The following is a 14,563-nucleotide window of genomic DNA, read 5'->3' as shown; positions in this document are numbered from 1 at the left end:
CCCTAAAGTACAGAAGAAGGCCACTTGGCCCATGAAGTCTGTACTGGCCACAATCCCACCCAGGTCTTATTCCCGTGACCTCTCACATTTCCTGCTAATCCCCTGACACTAGGGTTAATTTAGCATGGCCAATCAACCTAACCTGCACATCTTTGGACTGTGGGAGGAAATCGGAACACTTGGAGGAAATCCACGCATTCAAGGTGAGAACATGAAACGTCATATAGGGGGTGACCCAAGCCAGGAATTGATCCTTGGCGCTAAGAGGTAGCAGTGCTAACTTAGTTATTGGAAAAATGGTGCAGTATATTTCTTGCTGCTGCAGGCAATGGGCTGGGCTTAATTCACCAGCCAGCCTGTAGAAGGACCTAATGTGCATGTGCAGACCTCTGATTCTGCGCATGCTCAATAGCAACTGCAGGGGTCTGACAGACAGAGAGTGAGTTGTCAGGCCCCTGCTGCTGGATCCAGCCTGAACCAATTCCATCCCTGCAATCGTCGGGGCCCACGGCCGATTGCGAGCCCCACAATGCATGGGTAACTAGCCCCCGCTGCTCCCCCCACCCCCCAGACCAATCAGGCCTCTCCCCCAATCCGATCTCATTACAGAGTGGCAGTGGGCTCCTCTCCTCCCGAATTGGGCTGCCCCTTCATGCCCTGCCCCATAGGTCCCATAGGCTTGGTAGGCAGTGACAAGGCACCCGCTGGGCATTGCCCAGGTGCCAAGCTGGCATTGGCCAAGGACCACCCCTCTTGCTCTTGGCTTCCTGGAGGGGGGCATTAATGGCCTCCGGTTCCACCGGCGAGGCCAACAGGATTGTTCCCCTTTCGGGGGAGCAGGTGTTTTCCTTGCCAGAGGGAACATCTCCCAGCGAGGTCATAAAGACAAGTGAGCCTGGATGATTGAGTACTGGGCTCGCTAAGCAGATGCAAAGTGTGATTTAAATATATTAAATAAATTATTCAGCCTCTGGCCCATTCCCAGTGATAGGCTGACCTCGCAGGAAATCTGGCTGTCATAAAATCGTGAGAGCTGTGAAATTGGGCATGATTCTGATTTCTTGGCTCTTGCGCAACTTCACCAGCCCATCAATGGCTGGGGTGTGCCGTTAAAATTCCACCCATTAGGTTGTTCTGAGCTACAGTTAGAATTTGAATCATGTCTGAGAGAGTTGGTGCAGACTTGATGGGCCAAATGGCCTCCTTCTGGACTGTAAAGATTCTATAGTTCTATTCTGTCATTGGGAGCATTAGAGACTTTGGTTACTGTCCGCAACAGGAGGTAGAGGGCTAGACATATCATGGAAATTCTTATACTCAGGGCTTGAGGAATGAAGGGCAAGGCTGACAGTAGTGGAAGAAGCTGGGGCTCTGCAGTCAAGATGGCGGGGTGGGGAGGTTTAGAGGCGATGACAAATCAACTGATATCTAAAAGATTTTGAAAGGTTATTGCAAGAATTAATCATAGAATCCCTGCAGTGCAGAAGAGGCCATTCGGCCCATCGGGTCTGCACTGACCATAATCTCATCCAGCCCCTGTCTTCATAACCTCATGTATTGGCCCTGCTAGCCCCCATGAGCAGCAATTTAGCATGGCCAATCCACCTCACCCGCACATCTTTGAACTGTAGAAGGATACAGGGCACCTGGAGGGAACCCAAGCAGGCTGTGCACAGTGACCCAAGTCGGGAATCGAAGCCAGGTCCCTGACGCTGTGAGGCAGCAGAGCTAACAACTGTGCCACCGTGCTGCTCAAACCATAATTCTGACACCAAGTAAGAAACAGGGGGCACCCTGTTTTGTATCTCAAGGTACTATTCCTGCTCCTATTTCTTATGTTCTTATGTTCTTATATCTGAGATATTTTGTATCTCAAAATATATCTAGGCTTGTATTGAGTTCAACAAGCTTCCATTCAGATGAAATACAGACAGCGCAAGAGAGTCAGTATTTCATTCAGCCTTCAATTAAGGATTTAGGGGAAAAAAACACATTCAAAAGTCACTTTATCAGGCTAAAATTTCTTCCAGTGTACACTTGTAATTCTGAGGAGACTATCAGTTCCTGCTCTATTTTAACTTGTGACTCTCATCAGTTTTTATCCATCACAGTCAAGTGTTCAGATCAAGATTATCTAGAGAGTGCATCTTTAGTCATATAATCACCATGTGACCACATATAATGTAATCATACAAAATATGAGCATAAAATATCTTACCTCTACATCCAATTCATTTCTTGAATGTAAGAGATCCTGGGGTATGATACAAATCAAGGTATGCGGTTTTATATAGACGTTCTTGCAACTTTGGTTTCCAACTGTTAGGATTTTACCATCAACAGCTTCAGGCTTAACCTCTGCCCCTTCAAACTTAAAAACAAAGCTCTGATAAAGTTATTTGCAAGTATCATTATAAATAGCATCCTTAATTACTGTTAAATCGTCAAAACAAGTCCTTTAAAAAGGCAAGTGCCCCTTTACTATAAAATAAAACCATCTTCTTGACAAAACAGACTGTTATAATGGCACGGACAGACATGTGATAGTTTCTGGTTTCTGGAGCTGGTGAACAATTAGAAAGTTTGAGCGTTGCTCACTGGAAGCCTATATGTTCATGCTTTATGATTAATTGGAAATGAACAAAGACCTGGGCCAGAACTTTGCCCTTCCCCCCTCGCCCCCAATGGGTCTGAGGCGGGTTGAGAAGGGGGCAATGCGAACTTGCTTGGATGGGATTCCCTCCAGGTTCCCGCCCATTGAGACCTGGTAATGGATTTTACACCGGGGCAGATGGGGCATCAAAAGGGAAACCTGCCCTTTCCCTCAGTCAAAGCCCTTCAAAGGACATTTAGGGCGGGATTTTCCGGCCACACTCGCGCCATGACTGGAAAATTTTGCCCGAGGTCAACGGGCCTTTGAATGGTCTGTGTCCCCCCTGCTACACTTCCCCTGGTGAGTGAGATGGGAACAGTCCCGTCAAGGGCCTTTTCCTGTTTAGCCTTAATTTTCTAGGCTGATGTGCCGATGACATTAGGGGGAAGGCTAGATAAAAGCGTAATTTGATCTCGGGAAGCAGGAGGTGGGCTCCATAAGTAGGCCCCTTGTGACTAGAGGCACCCCCTCCTTAAGGCTTGAGTGACCCCGGGTCCTCACCCCTCATCCCACCTGATTTATCCCCTAAGATCCCAATCGCCCACCACACCTCACAACAAAGCAGACGTTTCCAACTCTCCTACCCCTGCGACCACTGCCACTTAGCTGTCCTCCATGTCCCAGGACTTAATTCCAGTTCCTCCAGTGGCCACTGCAGTGCTCTGCCTTGAGGGGCTGGAGACCTTCCAGCCTATCTGATTGGCTGGCAGCTCTCCAAGGCGGAGCTTCCTCCTGAGTGAGATGGAAGTCCCGTCTATTGCCATTCAATTCTCGTTAGAGCATAATATGACTGAGCATCTAACATCCCAAAAATTCAGGCCCTAGCCACAGCACTCCTGCTTCGCGAAATCGGATTATGTTTTTATCCACCCTTCCCCCAACCACCTGACTTGTAATCTGCACATTGGCCTAGAAAATTAAGGCTAAGCAGGATAAGGCCCTTGACTAGACACGAAAGGCAGACTGTTCTCATCCTGCTCGCCATGAGAAGTATAACGGGCAAGATACGGACCATGGAAAAATCCATTGCCCTCAGGCAGAATTTTCCGGTCTTGGGGCAATTGTGGCTGGAAAATCCCTCCCTAAATGTCCGCTTAAGGGCTTTGATTGGGGAAAGGGCAAGTTTCCGTTCCAATGCCCTGCCCACCCTAATGTAAAATCACTACCAGGTGATAGCACATGGTCAACTTATTTTCTATTCTATATTGCCTCTGGCTGGCAATTGTAGTTGTGCGTAGTTTAAAAAAATCTTGTGTTATAAAATCAAATAGCTGAATTTCTCAAGCAAGAAACCATTTGGAAGTAAAAGGCCAACTAGGCACGGAAAGTAAATGACACAAAACCTTCTCGTTAGATTTGAATCTTAATTACATTCTTACAGGCAACATCTGCTGAGATTCTGGTCACTTACTTCAATCTCAAGAGCATTACTGCCACCCTTTCTGATTTCCTTGGGGACTTTAAATGTCTGAAGCAAAGGATCTTCTGTATAGCCAAAATCAAAGGATCCCACAGTGACATTATCAAAGATAAAGGAAGCTTTGCCGTTTGCAGGTAGTGTCAGATTAAAGGGATCCAGAGTGGGAGTTTGACAGTAGATCACCTCTAAGTCATCCACATGTCTACATGTCTATTAGAGAAGAAAACAAACGGATATTAGCTTTTCACGAATCAATATTTTAGTGTGTATACATTTAACTTTGTGAATTAAAACTGCATAGACACACTCAGAAAAGACAACATAATATATATATGTCATAGAAGAATCAAAGAATCCCTACAGTGCAGAAAGAGACCATTTGGCCCATCAGGTCTGCACCCATTCTCCAATAGAGCATCCTACCCTATCCCCATAACCCCACACATGTACCCTGCCAATCCCCCCCACCTACACATCTTGGAACACTAAGGGACAATTTAGCAAGGCCAATCCGCCTAACCTGCACATTTTGGAGTGTGGGAGGAAACCGGAGCACCCAGAGGAAACCTAGACAGACAGGGGGAGAATGTGCAAACTCCACACAGTTACCCAAGGCTGGAATTAGACCCTGGCATTGTGAGGCAGCATTGCTAACCACTGTGCCACCCATACGTATCTATGTAGTTTTAAACACAAAAACAGCTTTAGCTACATTCCATAGACCTGGTGACAATTTTAATCCTCACCAGGAAATATGAATAATTCTACTGTCATCAACACTTGTGCAAAGTAACTCCATGGTTACACATTATTTGGCATTATGTCAAAGGATATATTTTTTTCAGTGTTCTTTGTAAAATTGTTTGTTACGTAACACAGCTTTGAGGTGGAAATGTAACTAAAATACCTGCCTTCTTCAACTGGAAGACAGACTTGAAGGTGATTTGTTCCTTTAGACCATTCTTTGGCATAGAGACAATTTGAAAAACTTACAAGAGTAACTGATGCACACGTCAGAAATAAGATAAGGCAACCACCACTGAAAACTTCAGGAAATTCAAGGCTTGCAGGGCCACCCTTTTATTTAAAATATTTTCAGAATCATAGTATTCAAAACTTGTGTTCATTCAGTTCATACACTGATTGCTAAGACAAACATAAATATCATTGTGATAAAGCTAATTCAACGTTAAGAGAATCTTTATCTAGGCTATGTAGAGTGAATGTTGTAAATTAAGAATAATTTGAACAAAGAAAATGCTTGATGTCCCCCCCCACCATTCTCCTCTTCCTCACTTTATGTTTGCTTTGCTGCTTCTTATTAATGAAACCTATTTTAACAATTCTATTATTTGTCTATCTATACATTTAAAAATCTTGCATTCAAAGCCTCGGGTTTAGCTCACATTCATTGCAACTCTCAAAGCAGTGAAATCTCTTCAATGTGAAAGTCAGGAATTAACAAAAACTTGCTCCACAGTGGACCCCTGCAGACTCATTCAGAACTGCTGAATGGTGGAGGCACATAGAGGATTGTGCTTCAACCAGGCAGTGAAGGAGACATCCCAGGGGCATGATAGCAGTGCTAGATTGTGCAGAGCACAGCAAACAATGTAAAAGGAAAACTACGCTGGAGATTACAGTGGGGCTCTATCAGGTTGGTCCAAGCAACAGACCATCTCAATGGCGCCTACTCGATGCTCGCTTGGGTCGACCATGACAGGCTATGTACCCTTCCTTGGCTGCAATGCAATGGCATCTCACTGGCAGCCAAGTCTGTCCCGTCTCTGAGGGTAGGTGTAGGGCTGGAACAGTTGTGGCAACTGGGAGTGTTGAAATGGCCTAGCTATTCTGAGAAACCCTGTAGAATATGCAGACCAATCAAATGTTGATGGGATGAAAGCCATCTTTGTTGACGAAGGTCGCTGGCTGGTCTGAAGGAAACGTGATGGTCACATGCGTGCAACCTGCCCCTATGGGAACCCAGCAATGGCCCTGAAGCTGATGAACTCTCTTCCTCATGGTCCGGGCTAGTTTGGAAGTGCAAATAGTTCGCAGCCCTCTGGAGCAAGGCATTGGTCACCTCCTTATCATAGAATCATAGAACCCTACAGTGCAGAAAGAGGCCCTTTGGCCCATCGAGTCTGCACCAAACACAATCCCACCCAAGCCCCACCCGCACGTCCCTCAATATTATACCCACTAATCCCTCTAACCTACACATCCCTAGACACTAAGGGGTAATTTCTTAGCATGGCCAAACAACCTAACCCGCACATCTTTGGACTGTGGGTGGAAACCGGAGTACCCGGAGGAAACCCATGCAGACACGAGGAGAATGTGCAAACTCCACACAGACAGTGACCCGAGCCAGGAATTGAACCCAGGACCCTGGAGCTGTGAAGCAGCAGTGTTAACCATTGTGCTACAGTGCCGCCCACTCCTTGGTGCAGCAGTGGCTGGCAAAGCCCCCACATGTTCCCAGTCAACCTGCAAAAATATCCAGATGCGTTGAAGTCAAGAGCCATGGTGATCTTCATGGCCTTGGCATTGGGTGCCCTCCAAAACACCACTGGGTTCAGCTCATGCTTCAGCATGGCAGCTAGACTGACAAATGGCCTCCCTCAAAAATCACACTCTTCACTGACACTGTCACTTGGAGATCTGCAGGTCGCTTAGGTGAGTGTGGTGCTGTCTCACCAGTGTTTAGACCCTTCTTGGTGCAGCCACCTGCACTGGAATCCTCCACCTTCTTCTGCAGCTTGCCCAGCCAGAGGTGAGGCTACCCCAGATGCTTCCTAACCAAGTACTTCCCCTACCTGTTTTCAGTTCGCTCTGTCCTGTAACAGTTCTGGACCACGTTACCTGAGTACTCAGCCCCTGTGCTTCCAATTTTGTCCACATGCCAGGCAGCTTCCTGCTGCACTGGGAAATGAGGCAGCGGGAATTGAGTGATCAATCAAAAAGCACTCACTGCTTCTTTGGTAAACCGGTTTTCAAATCCTCTCCTGAAACTCCCTCACATCCAGAAGCTGGTCTCCTCCGCGGTGATTGTGTAATCACTGACTCACACTGAGTGGAGCAAATTTCTTTATGTCCAACAGGTTATGTTCAAACTTGTTGACATACCAGCCAGATCCTTTCCAAGATGTTGAAAGTGTGGTTCAGCAATCTGTCTGATACTGTCAGTAACATACGCCAGTCTCAAAAATTAAATCACGGATGCCTAAGTATGTACAGCTTGTGCAGTGTGACTGTGAATGGCTCATTAAAATCCATCACTTGAGTCTTTAACTCAAGTGGTGTGAAATTCAGATCTGTAACGATGCTGAGAACAGTGGTATGGAACTTGGAGGTCATGTTGTGCCTGCTGCCATTTCTGGTGCCTTCCATGTGGCATGCCATGCTGGTAAGGGCAATCATGAGGACATCTCCTTCATGGGCCAGAAGCTGCCGTGCCGGTGCTGTTTTGATGTTATATTTGAAAACTTGACCATGCTGGCACATTCGTTGGGTGGGATTTTCCACCACCCTCCTGGCATGCCATAACATTCAAGGCTATGAGCCAAGTGCTGGCAAATGGGATTAGGTGGGCAGGTCAGGGCGTTTCATGCGTTGGTGCAGATTCGATGGGCCGAAGGGCCTCTTCTGTGATTCTCTGCCCCGGCAACATATCCCGTGGCAGTGGAGGTGGCCCAGCCATTGGCTGGTGGCAGGATCTTCCGGTTCTATTGCTGTCAACAGGGTTTCCTGTTATTCACACCCTCCACTGCCAGGGAACACACTGCAGGGGTTCACCATTGACGGGACCACAAGAAACATTGGCAGGAATGGCCAGAATATCCTGCCCAATGTATTTTCTTCTCACTCAGCAAAGAACATGCATTCAAGTGCCAGGAGCAGCAAGCATCAGTGTTACTTTAAGGGCCAGATAATAAATTACAGGTGAGACACTTCTGACTTCTTGCTGCTTAGGCTGAGTTTGTGTACGTACTGGGCTGTGATTTTGAGAGCTGATATCTACAATCCAGGAGAGTGCAGGAATTGCTACCAGGGTATCGAGGCCATGGTTGCTGTGTCTCTTGGTCTGCCACATGGCCAGCAGATTGAGCAGAGGCTGCAGAGACGGAAGCTTTGTAAGGTGGGAGGGAGAAAAGGGCTCTACGCTGAAGACCTTACCTGCAAAGGGCGTCCCAGGTTTCTCCCACCCACACCTGATCTGCAACAAATAACTAAAGAAAATCAGATTCTACAACCTAACTTGGGAGTCTCATTTTTTAAATTCTTTCATGGGATGTAGGTGTCACTGGCTGGGCCAGTATTGGAGACTGCCCTGCCATTGCTATGACCTTCAACTTTTATCCATCCAAGTCCTCCAAGACAGGAACAGCAGACAGCACTAGCAATGACATGTTTCAGTACATTGTTCCTTGGAGCTTCTGGTGGGGGATGTATCACAGAGACCATCTACCCAAAAGAGGAGGATATATTATCTTCTCACTCAGGATGAAAGAACTGGCAGCTTTGCCAGGGTATCAGGATACCCAATGGTGTAGGACACCATTGCTCAATGGATTCCACTAGAGGAGAGGTACACCAACCACGAGAGGCACAACTCCATTCACATGCAGTTGGGTGTGAGAACATGAATGCTTATATATCCTGGCAGCGTTAAATAATGCATTCATCCTGTGCCAGTGAACCCTACCCACTATCTTTGGCCTTTCTACAGGAGCCTGAGATTAGATGCTCAGGGAAAAGAGCCCCATGTGGGGATGATAACACTCCAGCCTCACATTCCTTCAGACACGAAGAGTGAGCAAATCAGGAAACCCACCCGTGAGCACCACTAATCTGCGTTTGGGGATGGGTGGGGGAGGGGGGGTGCTGATTCTATCCTGCCCCTGCCAGCCTCCAGCCCCTTCCTGAAGTGAAGATCCCGCCACTTAGGGCACTTTTTCCTTAGGTGGGTGTGACAAGCCAGGAGATTTCCCAAATGCGGAGAAGTGTGAGGTAATTCACTTTGGTAGGAATAACAGATGTGTTGAGTATAAGGCTAACGGGAGGACTTTGAATAGTGTGGATGAACAGAGGGATCTAGGTGTATGTGTACATAGATCCCTGAAAGTTGGGAATCAAGTAGATAAGGTTGTTAAGAAGGCATACGGTGTCTTGGCGTTTATTGGTAGGGGGATTGAATTTAGGAGTCGCAGCGTCATGTTGCAACTGTACACAACTCTGGTGCGGCTGCACTTGGAGTACTGTGTGCAGTTCTGGTCCCCACATTACAGGAAGGATGTGGAGGCTTTGGAGAGGGTGCAGAGGAGGTTTACCAGGATGTTGCCTGGTATGGAGGGGAAGTCCTATGAGGAGAGACTGAGGGATTTGGGGTTGTTTTCACTAGAAAGAAGGCGGCTAAGAGGGGATCTTATTGAAACATATAAGATGATTAGAGGTTTAGATAGGGTGGATAGTGATAGCCTTTTTCCTCGGATGGAGAAAGCTAGCACGAGGGGGCATGGCTTTAAATTAAGGGGGGGTAGTTATAGGACGGATGTCAGGGGTAGGTTCTTTACCCAGAGGGTGGTGAGGGATTGGAATGCCCTGCCTGCTGCAGTTGTAAATGCGCCTAGTTTGGGGGCGTTTAAGAGATCCGTGGATAGGTTTATGGACGAAAAGGGATTGGTTTAGATTAGTGGGTCATTGTTTTTTAACTGGTCGGTGCAACATCGTGGGCCGAAGGGCCTGTTCTGTGCTGTAATGTTCTATGTTCTATGTTCTAATTCTATGCACTCAACTCGGGAGCGAAAATCCAGGCCTACATTTCGGGGCAGGTCATTTATGCAAAGGTCAGTAGAAACTTGGTGCCTTCACCTCCACAGATATTAAGTCAATCGATATCTTCAGGACTGAGACTGACAGATTTTTATGGTAATGGCACAGAGGGAGGTGGAGCTAAAGCAGGAAATAGAAGTTTAGGTACACACCTGTCACAATCCAATTAAGCCCACCAATGCTTCTACCTTCTCAAAAGACTAAAGAAATTTGGCATGTCCGCTACGACTTTCGCTAACTTCTACAAATGCACCATAGGAAGCATTCGTTCTAGTTGTATCACAGCTTGGTATGGCTCCTGCTCTGCCCAAGACTGCAAGAAACTACAAGAGGCCATGAATGAAGCCTAATCCATCGTCCAAACCAGCCTCCCATCCATTACAATGTCTACACTTCCCACTGCCTCGAAAAAGCAGCCAGCATTATCACGGACACCACACACTCCGGACATTCTCTCTTCCACCTTCTTCTGTTGGGAGAAAGATATAAAAGTCTGAGATCACGTACCAACCGACTCACAAACTTCTTCCCTGCTGCCATCAGAGTTTTGAATGGACCTACCTCGCACTGAGTTGATCTTTCTCTAAACCCTAGCTATGACACTACATTCTGCACTCTCTCCTTTCCTTCTCTATGAACGGTATGCTTTGTCTGTATAGTGCGCAAGAAACGATACTTCTCACTGTATGCTAATACATGTGACAATAATAAATCAAATCAAATCACAGAGGAAGTTTGAGGAGTTGAATGGCTGACTCCTGGTTCTGTGTTCCGATGCAGCAAGTTCGGGTCATGTCAAGATATTTGGAAAACTTACCACTTGGAAAGCCTTTGGTATTTGCTGTACTGTGATGACCATCTGGGGGGATTGTACAAAATTCAAGTTAATTCCTTTCACTGTCACTGTGCTCCCTCCACTGCAATGAAGAGAAGTAAACATGAGTTCCCAGTGTCCAGTTCTTGAAGAGAGACACAGATTAACATGGAATAACATATTACATCTCACCTGCGAAATGACCAGACTGGATAAATGTTGCGGATGGATGGATTTTCCACACATGTGAAAGAGTCTTTGACCTCGCGTATGGCGGAGTCTATTTTCAAAACCACAGAATGTGTCAGCAGCAAAGTGTGGGCAGGAGTAGAGCACTCAATCTTCGTTTCGGAGACGCTGGAAGGAATATGCAATAAAACAAAGAGAGAAGCAGGACATGAAAGCTTGGCTTAAGAGCTAACACTCTGTCAAGTAAACCACAAAAAGATCAGAGACATTAGTCTGTGCAAAGTGATCTGGTGGAAATGGTCAGGGTGACGCATTGACCACAACAATTCTGAGGTGAGTAAAAATAGAAGAGAGAGACTTTCGCTTTTGATGGCTAGTCGTCAGCTCCTGCTGGAAATCGTATACTTGTGAACATCAGGAAAAGAAATGGGTATTAAAGTGGGAATGGAATTGGGCCCAGTTCTGGTGACCTCCACAGCCTGATAGACTGCAGACACTCAGCACCAAGGCTCGTGCTTAGATAACTGGCACTCGTGTGAAACGCTGGAAGTGCTATTTGTAAAGGCACAGAAGGAGTCAGCATCGTGAGAAGCATATGAAAATATTGTTTCAGGGGCAGAGATAAGGGACTACTTGTGAGGCTGACCAAAATAAAGGCCCACATCAACAAGTAACAAAAATAAATAAAGGAAAAATGTGGGCAAAGCAAACACAACCTATTTGACTGAAATGGTCACACATAGCTTCCACTATAGAATCCCTACAGTGTAGAGAACGTCATTCAGCCCATCCAGCCTGTACATTCTCTCTGACAAGACTATCCTGGCCAGGCCCTCTCCCCTGCCCTATAACCTCCTGCATTTACCCCATTAATCCACCTAACCTACACATCTTGGGAACATTCAGAAGCAATTTAGCTTGGCCAATCCACATAACCTGCACCTCTTCGGAGCGTGGGAGGAAACCAGAGCACCCAGAGGAAATCCACACAGACACAGGGAGAATGTGCAGACTTCACACAGACAGTCACTTGAGGCAGGAATTGAACCAGGCAATGTGAGGCAGCAATGTTAACCTCTATGCCACCATGCTGCCTCAATTTCAAAGTATCTTAATCAGCTGAGTTTAACAGTAAGGCACAGGATAAAATGATCTTTCTAACCTCTGTAGAGTCAGTATAAATACACACTGGAAATGGATACATGCAAACAATCAAATAGCTGGATTTAGCAATAAAACTTTCAATATATACTTGACACGAGTAAAGCACCAAGTGTGCTGCTGACATGGTTATAAATGGAATAAGCAGTTCTTAATATGCTTCAAATATAGAAATTGAATAAAAATATTGTCACAATTACAACACCAATATAAATTGGTGGCATTCAGAAGTAATTCAGTAACGTTGCAGACATTCTGATTAACAAATTAAGACACATAATGTAAGACCTCATGAAATAATCACTGATTCCTCAATGGAGGAGGAAAAGGCAATGTGCTCACTTTTCTTTAAAACAAATTGTTATATACAAAAGCCTCTCTCAGTAAGGCTCTATATTTCTGATCATAAAATACTGAACTGAGTCAACAGATCTAACTTGATTCTTAAAGATCTTCATCTGCCATCATTGGGTAAATTGTGACAGTTTTCTGCTGGAGCAGTAGATGGAGCAATTGAGCTAGCAGACTGCACACCTCCTCATTTTAGGTCACTACATTAGAGTGGCAGCAAGCTTTGCTGGGCATTGAAGAGAGAACTGTGTGCAAACTGCTCTGTCTTCCAACAGCACCCTGGTCCTCAGGTCTGCGTCCCCATTTGGCTGCTTTCAGGTGAACAGAATAACTGCATTAATATACCATCATACAACAATTCTGTGAAGCGTCAGATCAAGCCCAAGAGCAATGCCTCATCTGGTCAGCTTGGATCTTGTCTGTCTCCCTCATGGGGGGCCCATGAACTGGATTCAGTTGGAACTTGAATTTGGTCTTTGGGGCAAGGAAGAAATGGATTTGGATTTGCCCGGTCAATTCTGAACATTGACTTTGTAATTTTAAGGATGGAGTAAAAGAATTAAAAAAAAACATTTGATTTGATTTTATTTATTATTGTCACATGTATTGGGATACAGTGAAAAGTATTGTTTTTTGTGCACTATACAGACAAAACATGCTGTTCATAGAATATAGACAGGAGAAGGAAAAATGAGGGTGCAGTGCTGTGTTGCAGTTAACAATAGGGTGTAGAGAAAGATCAGAGTTAGAGCCAAGTTTTAAAAGCATAGAATGAGAATAAAAGATAGAATTAGAGGGTATGCTGGGGACAATTCGCAAGAAGTCACCTCACTCCGGCGCCATCTTGCTCAACAAGTAGCAACTCTAATAAAAACAGAAGATGCAGGAAACACCCAGGAGCTCCAGCATCATCCATGGAGAGAGAAACAGATGTAAGGTTGAACAGAGTTTCCAACATTTACTGCTTTTGCTTCAGATTTCTAGGAACCACAGTTTCTTTTTGGTTTATGTAACAGCTGAAGCACTAAAGAAAATCAATACAAACTTTCAAACAAATGGGAAAATCTTTAAAAATAAGATCTTGCACTCGGAGCATTTTTCAATACTTCTGAAAACTAACAGTACGTTCAAAGATAATGGAAAGCATACCTTTTTAGATCGCACACTTTTCCTCCAATGAAAACCTGTCTTCTGCTTCCACTATTCAAATACTTTCCTGTCAGAGTGAGTAAGGTTCCTCCTGATTTGGGGCCATGAGTTGGGGAGATATGGGTTATCACTGGATTCTGTACCGCACACCGCGAATGCAAAAGAAAGAAAAGTGAAACTTGGCATCATTTATTGTTGGTAAAACAAAATCCGCTGGACAGCTGTCGGCACTGAATTTTTCTGATCTTATTTTGGTTTTGTCCCCATCTCCCTTTTTTATACACCAATTTTCTTCCACTCCTCTTATGAAGGATAGCATTGTTATGCAATGCTTCCATAGTCAGCAGCTGGCCTTGGCTTCCTTCACAATTTGAACCTCTAAGTCAGTGTTGGCTGGCTGTTTAGTAATGGGATCCTTATTGTGTCTCATTAGGAGCAAGAACCTTGGGCGATAGAAGCATGGAACCCATACAGTGCAGAAGGAGGCCATTTGGTCCATCGAGTCTGCATTGACTGTCTAAAAGAGCGTCTGACCCAGGCTCAATCCACCCCACCCTCTCCCCATAACCTCATGCATTTATCATGGCTAATTCACCCAACCTGCACATCTTTGGACTGTGGGAGGAAACCGAAGCTCCTGGAGGAAACCCACGCAGACACGGGGAGAACGTATAAACTCCACACAGTCAGTCACCCAAAACTGGAATCGAACCCAGGTCCCTGGTGTTGTGAGGCAGCAGTGTTAATCTCTGTGATGTTCCCTCTCTAATCTGGGTGACACTAAAGTCAATCATATGGTAGCATTTAGTGGAGGTGGCAAATTCTGACCTGCTGGTTAGAGAGCTGGTGATGCCCTGCATCACTTCCTTTGGGGAAGGCCTGTCAAATTCAGTGGACCCTGGTGGCCAGCGGATCTAAGGGGTGGCGATCCTGCCCCTGAGGGCTTCCGGCCAAGTAGAAGCAGTGCGTTGTGCATTGAGAAGTACCTCCA

At 45.7% G+C, this 14,563-nt stretch overlaps 1 protein-coding gene across 1 annotated transcript in view; it reads right to left on the bottom strand.

Moving 5' to 3' along the window:
- The window catches only part of met (MET proto-oncogene, receptor tyrosine kinase), a 123,230-nt gene that overhangs the window by 23,704 nt on the left and 84,963 nt on the right, over window positions 1–14,563 (bottom strand). Inside the window, exons 8-12 of the mRNA XM_080191087.1 lie at window positions 13,573–13,709; window positions 10,915–11,079; window positions 10,726–10,825; window positions 4,065–4,283; window positions 2,219–2,371 (exon numbers count right to left, since the gene is read on the bottom strand). Coding sequence (XP_080047213.1) covers window positions 2,219–2,371; window positions 4,065–4,283; window positions 10,726–10,825; window positions 10,915–11,079; window positions 13,573–13,709 — 774 coding nt within the window. The remainder of the gene's footprint in view (window positions 1–2,218; window positions 2,372–4,064; window positions 4,284–10,725; window positions 10,826–10,914; window positions 11,080–13,572; window positions 13,710–14,563) is intronic.

This window comes from Carcharhinus amblyrhynchos, chromosome 6, assembly GCF_965287045.1.
Source record: "Carcharhinus amblyrhynchos chromosome 6, sCarAmb.v2.hapA, whole genome shotgun sequence".
Classification (NCBI taxonomy): Eukaryota; Metazoa; Chordata; class Chondrichthyes; order Carcharhiniformes; family Carcharhinidae; genus Carcharhinus; species Carcharhinus amblyrhynchos.
This window is presented reverse-complemented; position numbering and strand designations above follow the sequence as displayed.